Source organism: Salvelinus sp. IW2-2015, linkage group LG3 (assembly GCF_002910315.2).
Source record: "Salvelinus sp. IW2-2015 linkage group LG3, ASM291031v2, whole genome shotgun sequence".
Taxonomy (NCBI): Eukaryota; Metazoa; Chordata; class Actinopteri; order Salmoniformes; family Salmonidae; genus Salvelinus; species Salvelinus sp. IW2-2015.
In genome coordinates this window covers 17,314,181-17,336,511 of record NC_036840.1, presented here as the reverse complement: position 1 = coordinate 17,336,511, position 22,331 = coordinate 17,314,181, and the positions used below count along the sequence as shown (strand labels likewise).

Here is a 22,331-nt window from a genome sequence, read left to right as displayed (position 1 = left end):
TCTAAAGTTAGTTAATTACACTTTAAAATGTAAGACTTGATTTATCCTAACACAAATGTACAGTGGTTGCTCAACTAAAAGTTTTGCGATTATGCTGCGGGACTTAGATGTAATTTGTGGTTTAGTACCGTACCCCGTGTCACTACTTCATTGCTCCAGACCAGCGCAAGGGGGAGTTAGAGCACTGATTATGCTTTTGAGTCCCAAGGTGCTACTGTCTCTAACTGACAATGAATGGGCAACATAAACCAAATAGAAACTGATAATTGTGCACGACTTTCATTTAACTGAATGATGAGGATGAAGGAGGTGATTGAATTTACAACAATACTCTAAGAATTACGATTCCTCTGTCCTGTACGCGCACACCTGGAAAAATACACTTATTTTTTTGTTTCTACTCGTCAGTATTACTTACTAAAACTGTTTTTTATTCTAAGAGATACTTAGACTACAATTAGGGTGTGGAAATGTTAGGATTATTTTGCTCTTACTTTAGTACTGTAGGCTATTCCCGACCAGTTACCTTGTACAGCGTCTGAGTGGTGCAGCGGTCTAAGACACTGCATTGCAGTGCAAACTGTGTTGCTAAAGATGCTGGTTCAATACCCGTGCTGGTTGTGACCGGGAGACCTATGAGGTGACAGTATTTATTTGGTTTCTCTCCCTCTAAAAACAGAAATAAATAATTCTAAAAAACAAACTGGTTTAATTTATATATTTGTAACAATGTCTCACCCCATGTTCAAGAATGGCCTTTTTCTCGCTCACTTTAGGTTATTTGAAAATGAAATAATCTCGAAAATATCGTTAGTTTTTAAACAGGCCATAGAAAGTTGGTTGCAATTTCAGTTTAATCCACCAGAATAGACAGAACAAATAATAAAACAAATATTGTGGTTAAACTCAAATATAATTAGTACATTTAAGTTTAACCACAATATTTGTTGTTTTATTTGTTCTGTAAAAAAAACTTTTATCAATTGGAACCTTTAACAAGTGGAAGGGAGAAAAAGTATTATTATTATTATTAACCCTGTTTTCCACAAGCATAGCAGGCTGTCAATTCTGCAAACAACATTTCTAGGATGGGCTATTAACAGCACTATATATTGGTCATATTGATCATGGTTCCTGAGTGGCACAGTGGTCTAAGGCTCTGCAACTCAGTGCAAGAGGCATCACTACAGTCCCTGGTTCAAATCCAGGCAGTATCACATCTGACTGTGATTGGGAGTCCCATAGGGTGACGTGCAATTATTATGAATTAGTTTAGAATTATATTAAAGCCCCTTAGGTCTGATCTGTGAGAATATCTAACGAAAAATGCCTCTTAGATATGAATTTAGAATTGTCCAATCCTCTAAATGTAATTATTGGAGGAGATTCCCCAGCTAGCACAGTGAATCTGGGCCGATTCCGGCTGAGAGTCGGGGCACTCGGCTGAGAGTCAGACTCGTCTTCGGCAATATTACTTATGGCTGGGATGCGGGGATTGAGCTCAGGCCGATTACGGTGTAAATTATCTGGCCCAAATGTATTACTTGGGGCTCGGGCCGATTCCGGTGATAGTTATCTAGCCCAAATGTATTACTTGGGGCTTGGGACGATTGGGGCTACTCTCTGGCAGATGATTACACGGGCTGCTTTATATAATTAACATTTCATTATTTATTTTTCCATATTTTCTCATTGTTTCTGTGATCAGAAAATACAATTAGTATTTAAATGAAATTCTTTAAGAGTCCTGTGTAGTATTTTAGTATTTTGATATTTTGTGCAAGGTAGTTGATAAGCATTAAAAACTTTGTGGATGGAGCCTCCTGAGATCGCAGCAGTCTAAGACACTGCATCGCAGTGCAAACTGCGTTGCTACAGATGCTAGTTCGAGACCCATGCCGGCCACGACCGGGAGACCAATGAGGCGACACACAATTGGCCCAGCATCGTCCGAGTTAGGGAAGGGTTTGGCCGGCCGGGATGTCCTTGTCCCATCGTGCTGTAGCGACTCCTGTGGCGGGCCAGGCGTATGCACGCTGACACGGTCACCAGGTGTATTGTCATGCCCTGACCTTAGAGAGCCTTTCTATTTCTCTATTTGGTTAGGTCAGGGTGTGATTTGGGTGGGCAATCTAGTTTTCCTATTTCTTTGTTTGGCTTGGTATGGTTCCCAATCAGAGGCAGCTGTGTATCGTTGTCTCTGATTGGGGATCATACTTAGGTAGCCTTTTTTCCCACCTTAGGTTGTGGGATCTTGATTTTGTTAGTTGCTGTATAGCCTGCAGAACTTTACGTTCGTTTTGTATTTTGTTGGTTTTTGGTGTTCATTTTAAATAAAAGTAAGATGTTCGCCTACCACGCTGCACCTTGGTCTCATTCCAACAACGGACGTAACATGTATGGTGTTTCCTCTAACACGGAACCCAAACCAGCTGCGTGCGTGCGCCATCGTGCGCTATCGTGCATAAATGTATTTTGCCCCCCCACACCAAACGCGATCACGACACGCAGGTTAAAATATCAAAACAAACTCTGAACCAATGACATTAATTTGTGGACAGGTCGAAAAGCATTAAACATGTATGGCAATTTAGCTAGTTAGCTTGCACTTGCTAGCTAACGTTAATTTGTCCTATTTAGCTAGCTTGCTGTTGCTAGCTAATTTGTCCTGGGATATAAACATTGAGTTGTTATTTTACCTGAAATGCACAAGGACCTCTACTTCGACAATTAATCCACACATAAAACGGCCAACCGAATCGTTTCTAATCATCGCTCCTCATTCCAAACTTTTTCAACGCTTAACTTATATGGTGATCGCATCTAAACTTTCATAGTATTACCACGGCTACGGGCAAAACAGTTCGTCTTTCAATCACCCACGTGGGTATAACCAATGAGAAGATGGCACGTGGGTACTTGCTTCTATAAACCAATGAGGAGATGGGAGAGTCAGGACTTGCAGCGCGATCTGCGTCAGAAATAGGAATGAGTTCTATTTTAGCCCTTGGCGTCGCAGACGCTCGTTGGCGCGCGCGAGCAGTGTGGGTGCAATAATTGAATAACATGGATTTCTACATTTATTTTGCGAAGCTCGCGCACACGACTTGTCCGGTCTGGTCAGCATGTAACACAAAATGTTTTTTTTGTGGATGGGTATAATTTGTTTGTATAAAATGTATCATAGTAATATTTAAAATTACTAAATTGGGTAATTTTATATTTATTTAAATAAAAATTTGCATCGGCCAGATGCCGGCAAAGTCGGCTGAATTCCGGTAGACGGAAACGGCCCGATGTACTTGGGCCGATTCTGGGCAGTCAATCAATTTGATACCGAGACTGACACCTGATGCCGGGCCAATTCAAATCAGTTCCGGCCCCCCAGAAGAGGGCCACTTCTGGGCCAATTCCTCATTGCTAGCTGGGTCACGTCATTGAAAAAATATTTAGTGATATACTGTAGGCCTACCGTAGGCGACATGAGTCTCACTAGTGTTGAGTAACGTGCTGTTTAAAGTGGTGTAGGTCTTTTTTATTTAAAAAGCATATTGAAGTTAGAAGCAATAGGATTTGAAGCAATAGACTACCCGCGTATGGTCAACTATTTCAGCACCGTTTCACGCTGCTCTGAGACAAGCATGGGGACTGGTCTTGATAAATCAATGAGATGTCTATTTTCACTGAATCTCCATTTGGGTATGGGTTAGACTACAATTAGAGTGTGGAAATGTTATGCTCTAAGTACTGTAGCCTACTCCCGACCGTCACATTGAACAGTGCCATATTTTCCGTTCCATCCTCACAGAAACCCTGAGGGTTTTGTTTTTTGTTTTTCTTGGAATAGAAACACCATAATATTAAGCAAATTAATTAAGCAACATTTCTTCAAATCAATCCCATATACTATGTTCTTACAAAAAAGCTTTTAAATTCTCTAGTACAGCCAGTATTGAAGGCTGTCCAAATGCTTCTCAAAGATGCCATCTGGTGGTCAAACTTGCACTAACTAGCATTAATGGTAACAATGGCTGACAATTAAATAACGTGCCATAGAATTCTGCGGCAGCCTGCAAGCTGTGCTGCAGTATGACTTAACTTGTAAAGGAAGAACAACTGTATCAACCCCTACAAAAATGTCCATTAATTATAATTCACATAATATTTCACATTTCCTGTTGCTGCAGGATTATTTTCTTGCTGTGAGAAACTGGTCAAATGAAGACAACATATCTGTATCAAGTAGCCCATGACTGTGTACAAAAATGTATATTTGTGCATATGCGAACAAAACAATGACAATGGTATTTGCGTTTCACAAAAGCTAGTGAGCTGTTTTAGAAAATGCAGGAGAGCAGGCAAAACCTCAAGGAGGTAGCAATCCAGCATCAGGGGTTATGTGAGTAGGGTGTAGGAATGTTAGATTAGTCTGTTAATTTAAGATAAATTAAACTGAAGTTGGTGGTTACTACTGGTTACAGACACAGAGCATGGCAAAATGTTCACCGTGTTTTTTGTTTTCGTCAGAGCCCGGAGTTGGCGTATTGAGATTGGATGTATCAAGTTACAACTGGCACTCCTTCGACAGAGTGATAATCACTAGATGGGCATGCTAGTAAGGACAGGCATAATGACTTCTGTACTTCTGTACTTTGTAACATGAACTTCTAATGAACTTCTGTACTTTGTAACATGGCCAAATAGTGATGATCTCTGTCTGTGTGGTTATTGGAGATTATTGAATAGCTTCGACCTGCATTTCATCAGATTGCAGATTTTTTAGAACCTGTTATATAATAACAAATATCTAACAATTACATGGTTTCAAAACAATATAGAGCATTGAAGGGATTTATTTAAATATTTAGCCAACTGCCAAACATACAAATGTTTAGCCAACTGCTGTCTGTTTAGCCAACTTCCAAACATACAAATATTTGTGAGAGTTTGTGTATGTGTGTGAGAGAGAAAAAAATAGAAAAGAAAAAGAGATCACTCTTCAACTTGTTTGTGTTTCTGATATCATTCACTTGTGTTAACACATGGGACTACACTAGACCCCCAGAGTAGAGACCACTCACCTGACCGGCTGGCTACTCCATTAGCCTTCTCACTGTCCTCTACTTGGCATTTCTTTTTGGCAATCTTATGAAGGATGGATGCCTTTTCTCTGAATTTTCCTGCAACATAACCATCAGAGAGTTAACTACAGTAGGGGACGTAAGCCCTGTGTCACCTTCACAGGTCCATTGCCTGGACTCAGGGATCCTCTGCCTTTCTCATGGTTCCAGACCTATCTATGTTCAAAGGAAAAGAACAGAAGCAAGTTTTCATATCACTATTCAAATTACAGTTTGAAGTCAATGTCATATAATGTACTAATGAGCCAGCAATGTCCTAGATGCATGCCAGTGGGAGAGAACACTTTATGAAGCATAATCGGTCACACCCAATCTATGGCCAGGTCTACTAAGCCTTTATGCTAGTTGAACCTAAATTTGTACACTTTTATTTTCTGGGGGCATAGCATTTAGTCTAAAAGATAGAACAAAACAGTTACATACAATTTAAGAGACTGATTAAGATATTGCACTTGATAATATCCATTTCAGAAAAACATTTTGTTACTAATCTTTCGTGGACAGACTATGTAACATATGGTATCGTAATGTCTCTCAAAAGACTGTGGGATGCGACAATAAACGAGCAACAGTTGTTCCAGTGCGATGGTTTTTCGTCACTGATTAGTTGTACAAGTGACGATTTAGCATGTGTGAGCTTCTTTAAAAATTTTACCCATAGACTTCAGAGAAACTTGAAGAGCGAGGGGGGTGGAGCTATCGCCCTTCTTCCGCTCCTCATTCTAGTATCTTTTCTCATACATCTCCCCTTAGAACTTATTTGAGTAGCTGCCGCCAGATATTCCTTCGGGGTTGCCGACTGCCAACTTTACACCAGGCAAATTCTTAATAAACGTGGTCCATGTGGTCCATCTATGATCATTAGGAACCTCTTCTTGTCACCGTATTCACATACAATGTAACAAAGTATTGTTATACAAAAGACAGTAATGCCATAAACAGAATGCAAAAATAATGACATTCAACATAGAGGTCAAAATTACCTTACTTGACTACTTTAAATAAGAAGGATGTAGATCAGATCATATTGGACAATTTAATAAAGATGGTAACCAACATCATCTGTTTTAAATTGGTGGCTAGCTTACACTACCGGTCAAAAGTTTTAGAACACCTACTTATTCAAGGGTTTTTCTGGATTTCTTTACTATCTTCTACATAGTAGAATAGTAGTGAAGACATCAAAACTATGAAATAACAAATATGGAATCATGTAGTAACCAAGAAAATGTTAAACAAATCAAAATATATTTAATATTTGAGATTCTTGAAATCACCCTTTGCCTTGATGACAACTTTGCACACTCTTGGCATTCTCTCAATCAGCTTAATGAGGTAGTCACCTGGAATGCATTTCAATTAACAGGTGTGCCTTGTTAAAAGTTAATTTGTGGAATTTCTTTCCTTCTTAAAACCTTTTCTCAATAGGGAGCGCCATTTCAACTTTGTAAAAAAACGTTCCCAAATGAAACTGCCTCGTACTCAATTCTTGCTCGTACAATATGCATATTATTATTACTATTGGATAGAAAACACTCTCTAGTTTCTAAAAACCGTCATTGAATTATATCTGTGAGTTAAACAGAACTCATTTTCAGCAAAACTCCTTGTCAGGAAGTGAGAAATCTGAAATCGGGGGCTCTGTTCCAGGGTCAGTTTATTAATTTGCATGTAATCTATGGGTCTACATGCACTGCATACGCCTTCCCTAGATTCAGTAAGCAGTGAGAATTGAATGGGGTGTCTAGGTAGTTCTGAGGCCGTATTAAAAGCTCTTGGAACCGGGTGTGCAGTCTTTTCAACGTTCGTCATGACGCAAGACAGACCTCAGGATTGCATTCTGAAAAGCTCTCGTTATAGGCGTTAGATATATTCGGCTTGATTTTATTCGATATAGGTGTTTAAACATCATAATGTAGTTTTATTTAAATCGAGTTATATCAGTTTATATCAGTATATGCATTTTCGGTATTTCATTTGTGCTGCGTTATAGTGAGTTGGACACGTCTTCGCCACATGGCTAATGTTTGCTGCTATTCCAAAGTTGAAGATGACAATCTACAACCGAGCAACGATTCTTCTGGACAAAGGACAACTTGCACAAGATTCTGATGGAAGCTCATCAAATAGTAAGAAACTATTTATGATGTTAATTCGTTTTTCTGTTGAAAAATGTTAAACTATTATTCCGCCATTAATTTCGGTGCGGTCTCGCTTTAACGCACGCTGTATGTCGTAGTAACGTTAATTTTAAAAATCTAACACAGCGGTTGCATTAAGAACTAATGTATCTTTCATTTGCTGTCCAACCTGTATTTTTTATTCAAGTTTTATGATTAGTTATTGATTAGATTAGGTGCCTCTCCCAAGATTCTCCCGACATTTTGTTTGCAGCTTGGCTACTATTCTCATTGTTAACCACGATTTGTGCCGCTAAATATGCACATTTTCGAACAAACCATATATGTATTGTGTAATATGATGTTATAGGACTGTCATCTGATGAAGTTTTGAGAAGGTTAGTGAAAAATGTAATATCTTTTGCTGGTTTATTCGCTATCGCTAACGTGCATGAATCAATGCTGCTGTGTGGTTGGCTATTGTAGTAAGCTAATATAATGCTATATTGTGTTTTCGCTGTAAAACACTAAAAAAATCTGAAATAATGGCTGGATTCACAAGATCTTTGTCTTTCATTTGCTGTACACTGTGTATTTTTCATAAATGTTTTATGATGAGTATTTAGGTAATTCACGTTGCTCTCTGTAGTTATTCTAGTTGCTTTGGTGAGAGTTGTGATGGTGGCTGCAATGTAAAACTATGATTTATACCTGAAATATGCAAATTTTTCGAACAAAACATATGCTATACAATAAATATGTTATCAGACTGTCATCTGATGAAGTTGTTTCTTGGTTAGTGACTATTTATATCTTTATTTGGTCGAATTTGTGATAGCTACCTATGCAGTAAAAAAATGGTGGAGAAAAAAAAGTTGTGTCTTTTGCTATTGTGGTTAGCTAATAGAAATACATATTGTGTCTTCCCTGTAAAACATTTTAAAAATCAGAAATGATGGCTGGATTCACAAGATGTGTATCTTTCATCTGGTGTCTTGGACTTGTGATTTCATGATATTTAGATGCTAGTATTTACTTGTGGCGCTATGCTAGGCTATGCTAGTCAGCTTTTTTACTGATGAGGGTGCTCCCGGATCCGGGATTGTGACCAAGTAAAAGTTAATGCTTTTGAGCCAATCAGTTGTGTTGTGACAAGGTATGGGGGTATACATAAGTCCATATTATGGCAAGAACAGCTCAAGAACAGCTCAAATAAGCAAAGATAAATGACAGTCCATCATTACTTTAAGACGAACAAACCATTTCTTCAAGTGTAGTCGCAAAAACCATCAAGCACCATGATGAAACTGGCTCTCATGAGGACCGCCACAGGAATGGAAGACCCAGAGTTACCTCTGCTGCAGAGGATACGTTAATTTGAGTTACTAGCCTCAGAAATAGCAGCCCAAATAAATGCTTCACAGAGTTCAAGTAACAGACACATCTCAACATCAACTTTTCAGAGGAGACTGTGTGAATCAGGKCTTCATGGTCTAATTGTTGCAAAGAAACCACCACTAAAGGACACCAATAAGAAGAAGAGACTTGCTTGGGTCAAGAAACATGAGCAATCGACATTAGACGGGTGGACATTTGTCCTTTGGTCTGATGAGTCCAAATTGGAAATGTTTGGTTCCAACTGCCATGTCTTTGTGAGACGTGGTGTGGGTGAACGGATGATCTCCGCATGTGTATTTCCCACCGTAAAGCATGGAGGAGGAGATGTTATGGTGTGGGGGTGCTTTGCTGTCTGTGATTTATTTAGAATTCAAGTAACACTTAACCAGCATGGCTACCACAGCATTCTGCAGGCGACACGACATCCCATCTTGTTTGGGCTTAGAGGGACTAATAAATTTGTTTTTCAACAGGACAATGTCCCAACACACCTTCAGGCTGTGTAAGGGCTATTTTGCCAGGAAGGAGAGTGATGGAGTGCTGCATCAGATGACCTGGCCTCCACAATCACTCAACCTCAACCCAATTGAGATGGTTTAGTATGAGTCGGACAGCAGAGTGAAGGAAAAGCAGCCAACAAGTGCTCAGCATATTTGGGAACTCCTTCAAGACTGTTGGAAAAGCATGAAGCTGGTGAAGCTGGTTGACAAAATGCCAAGAGTGTGCAAAGCTGGCATCAAGGCAAAGGGTGGCTATTTGAAGAATCTCAAATATAAAATATACACTACCGTTCAAAAGTTTGGGTTCACATAGAAATGTCCTTGTTTTTGAAAGAAAAGCTATTTTTTTGTCCATTAAAATAACATAAAATTTATCAGAAATACAGTGTAGACATTGTTAATGTTGTAAATGACTACTGTAGCTGGAAACGGCAGATTTTTTAAATGGAAAATCTACATAGAGGGCCCATTATCAGCAACCATCACCCCTGTGTTCCAATGGCACGTTGTGTTAGTTAATCCAAGTTTATAATTTTAAAAGGCTAATTGATCATTAGAAAACCCTTTTGCAATTATATTAGCACAGCTGAAAACTGTGTTCTGGTTAAAGGAGCAATACAACTGGCCTTCCTTAGACTAGTTGAGTATCTGGAGCATCAGCATTTATGGGTTCGATTACAGGCTCAAAATGGCTAGAAACAAAGACCTTTCTTCTGAAACTCGTCAGTCTATTCTTGTTCTGAGAAATGAAGGCTATTCAATGCTAGAAATTGCCAAGAAACTGAAAATCTCTTACAATGCTTTGTACTACTCCCTTCACAGAACAGCGCAAACTGGCTCTAAGCAGAATAGAAAGAGGAGTGGGAGGCCCAGGTGCACAACTGAGCAAGAGGACAAGTACATTAGAGTGTCTAGTTTGAGAAACAGACACCTCACAAGTTCTCAACTGGCAGCTTCATTAAATAGTACCCCCAGTCTCAACGTCAAAAGTGAAGATGCAACTCTAGGATGCTGGCCTTCTAGGCAGAGTTGCAAAGAAAAAGCCATATCTTCGACTGGCCAATAAAAATAAAAGATTAAGATGGGCAAAAGAATACAGACAAGATTGGAAAAAAGTGTTATGGACAGACAAATCTAAGTTTGAGGTGTTCGGATCACAAATTAGAACATTCGTAAGACAGAAAAAATGTAAAGATGCTGGAGGAGTGCTTGACACCATCTGTCAAGCATGGTGAAGGAAATGTGATGGTCTGGGGGTGCTTTGGTGGTGGTAAAGTGGGAGATTTGTACAGGGTAAAAGGTATATTGAAGAAGGAAGGCTATCACTCCATTTTGAGACGCTATGCCATACCCTGTGGACGGTGCTTAATTGGAGCCAATTTCCCACTACAACAGGACAATGACCCAAAGCACAGCTCCAAACTATCCAATAACTATTTAGGGAAGAAGCAGTTAGCTGGTATTCTGTCTATAATGGAGTGGCCAGCACAGTCACCGGTTCTCAACCCTATTGAGCTGTTGTGGGAGCAGCTTGACCGTATGGTACGTAAGAAGTGCCCATCAAGCCAATCCAACTTGTGGGAGGTGCTTCGGGGAGCATGGGGTGAAATCTCTTCAGATTACCTCAACAAATTGACAACTAGAATGCCAAAGGTCTGCAAGGCTGTAACTGCTGCAAATTGAGGATTATTTGACGAAAGCAAAGTTTGAAGGACACAATGATTATTTCAATTAAAAATCATTATTTATAACCTTGTCAACATGTTGACTATATTTCCTAATCATTTTGCAACTATTTTCATGTATGTTTTCATGGAAAACAAGGACATTTCTAAGTGACCCCAAACTTTTGAATAGTAGTGTATTTTGATTTATTTCACACTTTTTTGGTTACTACATGATTCCATATATGTTATTTCTTAGTGTTGATGTCTTCACTATTATTCTACAATGTAGAAAATAGTACAAATAAAGAAAAACCCTTGAATGAGTAGGTGTTCTAAAACTTTTGACCGGTAGTGTATGTAAGCAGCAACGGTTGTCAAAATTTATAAAAGGTCAACAATACAGTTCTGATAAATGTAGCAGCTGCATAATGGTGTAAGATACTCAACGCTTTTAGAATTTTCAAAATCCATCAAATAATGTCTGAATATCACCTTGATGTGTTTAAACCCCGTCCAAAGGTCGGCTTTGAAATAGATGCATATCAAAAACCACATGTTCCATTGTTGCCATTTTGAATGGACTGCCATGTGTGTTGATAACAGAGTTTTTGTCGCAATAATACATTCACAGTAAAAATGTGCTTTGCACAAGCAACAGTTTGAATGTCCATGGCTTTTCTTTAGAAATAACTTACTTATGTAAGATATACACCCTCTTGATATTCATAATGGTGCTCGCACAGGAAAATTAAACTTCAACATTTCAACATCATCTAATCACCTATGCTTAGTCTAATACAGTGACAACTAAAAGATACCAAAAATTATTTAGTCCAATCAATGTAAACTAAATATGATGTGGCTGTCCATGCTACTGATTTCTGTGTGTGCGCATGTAAGTGCATGCAAGTAGAAAAAACATGTTGACTCACCCTACTTGTAGAGTAACGCCATTGCCATCCTCCTCTTTCATGTTGCCTAAAACGGTCTATGACTCTGTCATACATTACACGCTTTTAGTTTTTGTTGTCCTAGGCTACCTGGCTAAGTTGCTTGATCGGTAGCCTAACTTCCTTTCATGGGCAATGATGCGCCAGGCCAGCTAGTTAACATTAGCATACTACATCTAGCTACATGTTGAACTTCCATCCTCTCAGGCTACGGGCACAATGAATGAATGTATGGTTGGATCAGAACCGCCGCTATAATTATTGGTCAGTATGGAGAATTAAGTAAAACCACAAGTCAATATCCCTATCTCCATTGTGAGAGAAAAATTACGTATTTACCTGATTGATTTGATATTAATGGTTAACAATTAATACGTTAAAAAAAGTAAGACATTTCTGTTCTACTGTTGCTGTGTTTTATGGTCTCCACTCTAGGTCCCTGAAGCTAATCTGGGTGTATGGTCAAGAATGGGTTTTACTAGAGATAGCTTAGGTTTGGAACGATCCCTCATTGTCTCATAATCATCCTGGCATCTGGGAAACTAAGCCAGGGTGGGGTTAAGACAACACCACCCGTGCAGATAACGACAGGATGAACCCAGAGTGGCTTATGTTGCCCCAATCTGCTTCGGAGGGGTGGAACCAGCCATGACTAAGCATCCTTGGTGTCAGCTATATAAAGAACTCTGCATTTCTGTGAAGGTTAGACTGCTCAGCCCAACAGTCAAGAGTGTTGGGTTGACTAGTCTCATTATTGCAATAATTAATCAATATTAAATAAAGATAATTGTTTGAAGAAATGGCAAAGTCTCTCATTATGAATTTCCATGACACCATCCATGGCTAATTTAGAAAATGGCTGATTTTAGCTAGCTAGCCACCAGAGGACAACAACACAACGAGATGTAACAATTCAAGTTTTTTTCTGTTCATGACGTTTGGCTATTGATGTGATGTGATTGGTCTGAAGCCAAATTCAAACTGGCTTCCCTTTACACGTTGTTTTTGGTGCTCAAAGACTAGTCACAGTTGAGCTCACTCAGTTTAGATCACCGCTGACTGCCTAGAAAATTCATACGAGCACCAGGTTAATTTTGACCTGCACATCAACAAAGCTGCGGAAAATGTGGTCAGAGGCACAGTATGGATGGTGTGATGCAATTGTGGAGCCTCCAGAGGCACGCAGAGGCCAAATTGAGCTCTGTACCGCATCGCCATGCACCTCTAAAATGTGGTAACAATACGGAGGGCTCCGTATAGCTCTGCATTGACCTGATTGGTTGACGGAAGGTGAGGGCGGGAGACCCTGTATAAACACAAACTCACTTCCTTGAAAACTTCCTTCAGAACAGCTCTGGCAGTAGCCCAGGCAGTGGTCCTGTGTGGCTCAGTCGATAGAGCGTGTTCTTTGCAACGCCAAATGTTGTGGGTTCGATTACTGCTGGGGCAACCCATACGTAAAATGTATGCACACGTGACTATAGTGCGCTTTGTATAAAAGTGTCTGCAAAATGGCATATACAGCGCATTCGGAAAGTATTCAAACCCCTTGACTTTTTCCACACTTTGTTACGTTACAGCCTTACTCTAAAATGTGTAAAATAATTTTTTCCCTGATCAATCTACACACAATAACCCGATAATGACAAAGCATTTTGCAAATGTATAACAAAAACTGAAATATCACATTTACTTAAGTATTCAGACCCTTTACTCAGTAATATGTTCAAGCATCTTTGCCAGTGATTACAGCCTCTGGAGCAGGTTTTCATCAAGGATCTCTCTGTACTTTGCTCCATTCAGCTTTCCCACGATCCTGACTAATCTCCCAGTCCCTGCTGCTGAAAAAAACATCCCACAGCCATGAGGCTTCACCGTAGGGATGGTGACAGGTTTCTTCCAGACATGACGCTTGGCATTCAGGCCAAAGAATTCAAGCTTGGTTTCATCAGACCAGAGAATCTTGTTTCTCATGGTCTGAGAGTCCTTTAGGTGCCTTTTGGCAAACTCCAAGTGGGCTGTCATGTGCCTTTTACTGAGGAGTGGCTTCCGTCGAGCCACTCTACCATAAAGGCCTGATTGGTGGAGTGCTGCAGAGATGGTTGTCCTTCTGGAAGGTTCTCCCATCTCCACAGATGAACTCTGGAGCTCTGTCAGAGTGACCATCGGGTTCTTGGTCACCTCCCTGACCAAGGCCATTCTCCCCCGGTTGCTCAGTTTGGCCGGTCGGCCAGCTCTAGGAAGAGTCTTGGTGGTTCCAAACTTCTTCCATTTAAGAATGATGGAGGCCACTGTGGTCTTGGGGACCATCAATGCTGCAGAAATGTTTTGATACTCTTCCCCAGATCTCTGCCTCGACACAATCCTGTCTCTGAGCTCTACAGACAACTCCTTTGACCTCATGGCTTGGTTTTTGTTCTGACATGCACTGTCAACTGTAGGACCTTATATAGACAGTTGTATGCCTTTTCAAATCATGTCCAATCAATTGAATTTACCACAAGTGGACTCAAATCAAGTTGTAAAAACATCTTTAGGATGATCAATGGAAACAGGATGCACCTGAGCTCAATTTCGAGTCTCATAGCAAAGAGTCTGAATGTAAATAAGGTATTTCTGTTTTTTATTTTTAATATATTTGCAAACATATCTAAAAACCTGTTTTCGCTTTGTCATTAAGGGGTATTGTGTGTAGGGGTCAGAAATACATCACACGTTTTACTGAAGTGGTCGTGAATGCATATATGGGCATGCTGCATACATGTGCGCTTGTTATGGGCATGCTGCATGAAAGTCAGTGCACGCATGTTGGTCATACTTTCAATCAGGCTAGTGCATTTCAATCAACATGAAAGCTTCCAAGGTCAGCTAATTCGTCAGGACTGCTGTGGTGAGTCATCGAGATGTACCTTGTCACCATGTGTGACCTTCCAGCGAAATCATTAACTGTCCAACAGCAACCCAGTGCCACAGAGCTCTCCACCCTCTTTCTCTTTCCGCTGTCTGTAGCAATCAACATCCTTGCTCGGCACACACACTCGTTAATACATTCTGACACACTGATATGGATCACACACCCTCCGCGTCTGCTGCCTCTAGCCCGACTCACCATTGGAGGACAGCCCTTTCCCAGTTATCATTATTACATTATCTCTCTTTGGCTACTCGGTTTTCTGACAGTGACGCCTGTTATGCAATTCCTGGGTGGATGAGTCACTCCACTTTGCCAAAATCAGTGACGTAAATCTTACTTGCATACACGGTTCCGTTCTCATTGCAGATTGTGGGGATTCTGAGAGTGTGTGGAGGCATGGCCGATTTTGTGTCTCCAAGATGAAAGAGAGAAAGGACTGATGTGATGTTCCAATGTTTTTTGGGGGAGTCTGTGTGTGTCCTTGCTTATGTTCTTCCAAGCATGTTTGTGTATATCTGTTAACGTGGAAAAGAGTCAGATACCCATACCAATCTTCTATGGTCAATGACAAGGCCCTGGGGCTGAAAGTAACCCCAAACCAGGACAGTGCATATCCACTCACAAGCAGATCTGTAGCTGGAAAATAACTTAGCACGGCCCTTCTGCCTGCTAAATTACAGTAACATTTTTAACCAGAAGATCTAAAAAGAGTGGGTGAAAAATCTCTTACAAACTTTTCAATAACTGTATGGTTGATACTACACATATTAACTTCAGCTTGCCACATTTTTTATATTATTAGACAAACAAAACACAATTATACACGTTAACAAATGCTATCAATCAAGAAACACTAAAACAAACAAGAGTTAAATACCTCTGAGCACGAAGAACAAGAAAATATAATGTAGATGTCCAAACAAAGGGCATTGGAAAATGATTTGCATCAAACAAGCAAAAGCATACATAACAATCACAAAATAATGAAGCATAAGTCAAAGTAATTTGAAAATGCCTGAAGGTACCACATTCATCTGTACAAACAATAGTACGCAAGTATAAACACCATGGGACCACGCAGCCGTCATACCGCTCAGGAAGGAGACGCATTCTGTCTCCTAGAGATGAACGTACTTTGGTGCGAAAAGTGCAAATCAATCCCAGAACAACAGCAAAGGACCTTGTGAAGATTCTGGAGGAAACAGGTACAAAAGTATCTATATCCACAGTAAAACGAGTCCTATCCTGAAACCTGAAAGGCCGCTCAGCAAGGAAGAAGCCACTGCTCCAAAACTGTCATAAAAAAAACACAGACTACAGTTTGCAACTGCTCATGGGGACAAAGATCGTACTTTTTGGAGAAATGTCCTCTGGTCTGATGAAACAAAAATAGAACTGTTTGGCCATAAGGACCATCGTTATGTTTGGAGGAAAAAGGGGAACGCTTGCAAGCCGAAGAACACCATCTCAACAGTGAAGCACGGGGGTGTCCAGCATCATGTTGTGGGGGTGCTTTGCGGCAGGAGGGACTGGTGCACTTCACAAAATAGATGGCATCATGAGGAAGCAAAATTATGTGGATATATTGAAGCAACATCTCAAGACTTCAGTCAGGAAGTTAAAGCTTGGTCGCAAATGGGTCTTCCAAATAGACAATGACCCCAAGCATACTTCCATGCTCGCGCATGCTTTTTCAGTTCTGCCCATACATTTTCTATAGGATTGAGGTCAGGGCTTTGTGATGGCCACTCCAAAACCTTGACTTTGTTGTCCTTAAGCCATTTTGCCACAACTTTGGAAGTATGCTTGGGGTCATTGTCCATTTGGAAGACTCATTTGCGACCAAGCTTTAACTTCCCGACTGATGTCTTGAGATGTTGTTTCTTTAAAATATCCTTGAAATACATCCACAAACACACCTCCAATTGACTCAAATGATGTCAATTAGCCTATCAGAAGCTTCTAAAGCCATGCCATCATTTTCTGGAATTTTCCAAGCTGTTTAAAGGCCCAGTCTACTTAGTGTTGGTAAACTTCTGACCCACTGGAACTGTGATACAGTGAATTATAAGTGAAATAATCTGTCTTTAAACAATTGTTGGAAGAATTACTTGTGTCATGCACAAAGTAGATGTCCTAACCGACTTGCGGAAACTATAGTTTGTTAACAAGAAATTTGTGGAGTGGTTGAAACATGTGATTTAATGACTCCTACCTAAGTGTATGTAAACTTCCGACTTCAACTGTATATATATATATATTTACACACAGCAAAGATCAGTTTTCTGTAGTGATGAGTACTGAAAAGGGCATTTACAATGAGCATTTGCTTTTTTGAGATCAATCTAGTGAAGTGTTTTGATTCTTATGTATATAGAGAAGAGACACTCTTTTTGATGAATTAGCCAGGAATTAAAAGCTGCAGACACTGCTCAACTGGAAAATCCAGTGTTGAGGACACTGCAATAAATAGAATCTGACACATCAGGATGCTTTGTCTGGAAAATCGTGCTTCTTTCCCTTACTGAAAGTATTCTATCTTACCCAGTCATCAGAATGAATGAGTCAGCTGTCTAAACATATCTGTAACACGTGTAACTATGAGAAACCAAAATAAAACTAAATAAATTACATTTTGGAATGCATATTCAAATGTGCAGGAGGAACCTTTACTAGAAAGGTTCCTATCCAACTGGTGCTGAGTGGATGAGATGGACACTCATCCAAATCAAGAGTTGTATTTGTGTATTTGTGTTTAAAAGTGTTTTGAGAGGCTTCTATAATTTGAAAAGGTTCTGAGGAAATGAGACCTTATGAGTCCATTTGAGTCCTACTTCCAGGAAGTGGAGAGGTGCAGGTGAGGGAGTTGTGAAAACAAGGCAGCAGCTAAGTTATATCTGGGTCTATTAAGGCTGGGAAAAGGGAGCTCAGTGTTAAGTTCAAGTTGATAACCTCCCTAATGGTGTTGTCATCCACTGTTGCCACTTACGGAGAAATATACCTTAACAAAATCACCCCCATGTTTGTTTGCCCTTTGTTACAGGACATAATAACTTTCAGCTGTTTATCAAATGGCTTTTTGTCCTTGTGGCATGACCTCTCTGCTGCAGTCCTTTTTTTTGCGTCATGAAAATTAGTCTGTACTGGAGCAGAAGGCTTTTAACATTGATTCTTTCAGCCACGAGTTGGAGGGGGGGGGGGGGGGGGGTTACATAACTTTGTCAAGGCCCAATTATTCATCTAACTATTTATGTGTGGGGTAGTAAAGGCCTGGGAGCACTGAATGGCTGTAGCAGCTAGACTCTGCAGTTTTCCTAAAACAAGTATGCGTGGATGGTGGACACTGAACAGGGCTGGGCAGGGGGCACTGATTCAGCTGTGTGATAAATTAGTTCTGGGTCATAACACAGTACAGGTGCAACAACAACCACACACTATGACCGGATACACGCCAGACATGTGCCACAAATGCAATGACTAAGGGTAGTTGCAGACACCATACAGTGGCCAAGGTTAAGAACACTTTGCCACATTTGACATGGGATTTATATTTAGCATGATTCATGAAAGTTGCATTACTATTGATCTTTCTGGTAGAATATAAAATATTTTATGTGGAATATAGAGTATATAGAACATGTAATCAAATAGTGATCTGTTATATCCCTTTACTCAATTTTGTTTTTATAACCAATTGATTGTTTGTAAAAAATTGCATATTAACAGTTCGAATCAAATCTAGCAGAAAAGCCACTCTTTGTTGAAACATTCATTATCTGATTGCGTGACAAGATGTAGTTTTGGTGTATGTGTGTGTGTTGAGTAATGAACCATTCATGGTAAACTAGACAGCCTTGTCCGGTCTGTTCAGCAATGGTCAATGCCATATAGCAATGATAACAGCAACAACATGTCCACACCCCAATGCAGCAACTATCTAGTCTCCTTTTACTATATAATGGGGTATTAAAAAGAAACCAATGAGGAGCCTGTCACTTTATGACCCTATCGCCAGTGGCAGACCATCACTGAAGGAAGGGCTTGTACCGCATACCTACTCAAACTTCAGTTTGGCCTTTGTCCCTCCAAGATAAAGCACCAAATTGTATTGTATTAGGTAATTTATTTTGTCTACTATCATCTTTGAATTTGTGACTAACCAAAGTTGTTGATTTCTAAAGAAATATTCGCTACTCAGCTGCTTCCCAAGTCGTTTCACAGCATGCAGTACCAGCATAGCGTCGCTGTTCTCCATATGCTCTGCCAGAGCGTGCTCTGTGATGTATAGCCAACACTGTCATTCACATTGTGTTGCAATGATAACATGACTTATATATTGGCACCCTTGCACTTTTCTTAATTATTTTCCTATTTCTTCTCAAATAAGTAGAAAAAAATATATATATACACATATTTGGTCACAACACCTTGTTTTTGATTTTCAACATTGCAGAACCAATTATATCTTTTCATTAAGAAAATAAAAACAAATGGCATGGACAAAAGTATTGGCACCCCGGAGCTAGTACTTGGTTGCAAAGCCCTTGGACAAGACAACTGCAGACAAATGCTTCTTGTAGCCATCAACGAGCTTGATGAACCTTTCTACTGGAATTTGGCCCACTTTTTAGCAGCAAACTGCTGTTTTCAGATCTCACCATAGCTTTTGGATGTGATTCAGATCTGACTCTTTGCTGGCCACCCAAGAATGGTCAAGCATCTCTTCTTGAACCATTCCTTGGTGCTTTTTGATGTTTGTTGGGGTCGTTGTTCTGCTGGAAGACCCACAACCTTCTATGGAGACACAGTTTTTGGACACTGGGTTGAAAATTGGACTGCATAACACCTGATAATCTGCTGATTTCATGATGCATTGTGCACATTCAAGGCCCCTTGTACCAGAGGCAGCAAAGCAACCCCACAGCATTATCAAACCTCCCCCATCTTTGATTGTAAGAAGGGTGTTATTTTCATTGAATGCTTAATTCGTTAGTCAGTAAACACAGCGCTGATTGATATTGCCAAAGTGCTTAATTTTGTTTCACTGGTCCACAGAACATTTCCCCCAGGATTTATCTCTGTAGAAGGTTGTGGGTCTTCCAGCAGGACAACAACCCCAAACACACATGTTCTGGTATTTTCTTGAGTGGCCAGCGAAGAGTCCAGGGCTTGGAACATAGACTTACGAGTGTTTTAACGATGGATCTTTCTTACAACGGACAAAGATGTAACATGCGTTTCCCAAAACATCTCATATAGAGATAATACAAATTCACAAAATCACTGATTTGGCACATCATTGCGCACATTTCAGGCTACATATCATGAAGTATATGGAAACAAATTACAAACAGTAGCCTACAAGTAGCAAAATAGAACTCAATGGATTGAACATGAAATATAGCCTACTGTTTATATTTGAAGGCAGTGATCTCGGTTTTCATTTTAATCATATTTTTATAACTTTGTATTTGTACTCAACTTTGTTCTGGAGTTATAGGCAGTCACAGAGAGCCTGATAAACAATGTGATTAAATGTTTAGTGGAGATCTTCTATGGATAAAGGGATGCAGGAGGGGGGGGGGAAGCATCTAAAGATGCACTTAGCTGTTCTATGAGTGTTAGATTATGAGTGTCACGTTCTGACCTTTATTTCCTTTGTTGTGTCTTTATTTAGTATGGTCAGGGCGTGAGTTGGGGTGGGCAGTCTAGTTTTGTATTTCTATGTTTTTCCTATTTCTGTGTTTGGCCTGATATGGTTCTCAGAGGCAGGTGTTTTGTGTTGTCTCTGATTGGGAACCATATTTAGGTAGCCTGTTTTGTGTTGGGTTTTGTGGGTGGTTGTCTTCAGTCTTTGTGTGTCTGCACCAGATAGAACTGTTTCGGTTTTCACGGTTGTTTGTTTTGTATTTTGGAAGTGTTCAGTTTATTGTCTTTTATTAAACATGATGAACACTAATCACGCTGCGCTTTGGTCCTTTCCTTCTTCCACAGAAGAAAACCGTTACAATGAGCATTTTCAAGTGCAACGTTAATAATTATGTTTTTGGGAAACAGCTCTGAGATTTAACAACGCTCCTACAAAAGTTCTAACGATAAACTTAGCCTTAAGATGCTTTTGGGAAACCAAAATCTGAATTTAAATAGCCAGACTGCTAAATAGTGAATTAATGGTACCCAAACTATCTTGTTGGATTCTAGCTTGAAATATACTTACCATACTAGAAGTTATTGATTACACGTACAATGAATGTATATGGTGGGGTCAATAGAGGGTGGATAAGAACTAAGGGTATGGAAAATTAGTGAGTGAGGATAAAGGCAATCACTGGATGCAGTCACTGATAAGGTTGGATAGCCGTGGATTAGGGAGGAGTGAAGAATTCGGGCCGAGGTCAGATGAAGTGAGAAGGAACAGTCCTATTACACACACACACCACTTACATTCCTGCATAGCAACAGAGATGTACTGGTTGATTAGATTTGCAAGGAGTTGCCTCCTCCTAGTAGAAGGGTGAGGGAATAAACTTGATTTTAGCTTTTACCATAACCTAACAATCTGCACTGACTCGATCTTCCACTGACCCTAAGCACACTCACTAGCCTTTATACACTGAGTGTACAAAACATTAGGGACACCTGCTCTTTCCATGATATAGACTCAGGTGAAAGCTATGATCCCTTATTGATGTCACTTGTTTCTAAAACTAAAAAGTAGTTTGAAATGTTTTGGTAAAGTTTACATGTAACTTTTGATATATTTTGTAGTGACTTGGCGAAAGTTGGAAGCTGTGTTTTTCTGGATGAAACGGTCCAAATAAATTGACATTTTGGATATATATCGACGGAATTAATCGAACAAAAGGACCATTTGTGATGTTTATGGGACATATTGGAGTGCCAACAAAATAATTTCGTCAAAGGTAAGGCATGATTTATATTTTATTTCTGCGTTTTGTGTCGTGCTTGCAGTGATGAAATATGCTTCTCTCTTTGTTTACTTTTGTGCTATCATCAGATAATAGCATCTTATGCTTTCGCCGAAAAGCTTTTTTGAAATCTGACATGTTGGCTGGATTCACAACGAGTGTAGCTTTGATTTGGTATCTTACATGTGTGATTTAATGAAAGTTAGATTTTTATATCATGTTATTTGAATATGGCGCGCTGTATTTTCCCTGGCTATTGGCCGGTGGGACGTTTGCGTCCCACCTGCCCCAGAGAAGTTAAAGAAAAAAATAAGCAAACACATGGAAGAAGGTACTCTGGTCAGATGAGACTAAAATGTAGCTTTTTGGCCATCAAGGAAAATGCTATGTCTTGCGCAAACCCAACACCTCTCATCACCGCGAGAACAACATCCCCACAGTGAAGCATGGTGGTGGCAGCATCATGCTGTGGGGATGTTTTTCATCGGGAGGGACTGGGAAACTGTTCAGAATTGAAGGAATGATGGATGGCGCTAAATACAGGGAAACCTGTTCAGTCTTCCAGAGATTTGAGACTGGAACGGAGGTTCACCTTCCAGCAGGACAATGAACCTAAGCATACTGCTAACGCAACACTCGAGCGGTTTAAGGCAAAACATTTAAATGTCTTGGAATTGCCTAGTCAAAGCTCAGACCTCAATCCAATTGAGAA

At 39.9% G+C, this 22,331-nt stretch overlaps 1 protein-coding gene across 1 annotated transcript in view; it reads right to left on the bottom strand.

Moving 5' to 3' along the window:
* LOC111956222 (sodium/potassium/calcium exchanger 2) overlaps positions 1-22,331 on the bottom strand; it is a 163,062-nt gene that overhangs the window by 21,141 nt on the left and 119,590 nt on the right. The window contains 1 exon segment of the mRNA XM_070434894.1: positions 5,082-5,180. Within this exon segment, the coding sequence (XP_070290995.1) occupies positions 5,082-5,180 (99 nt within the window).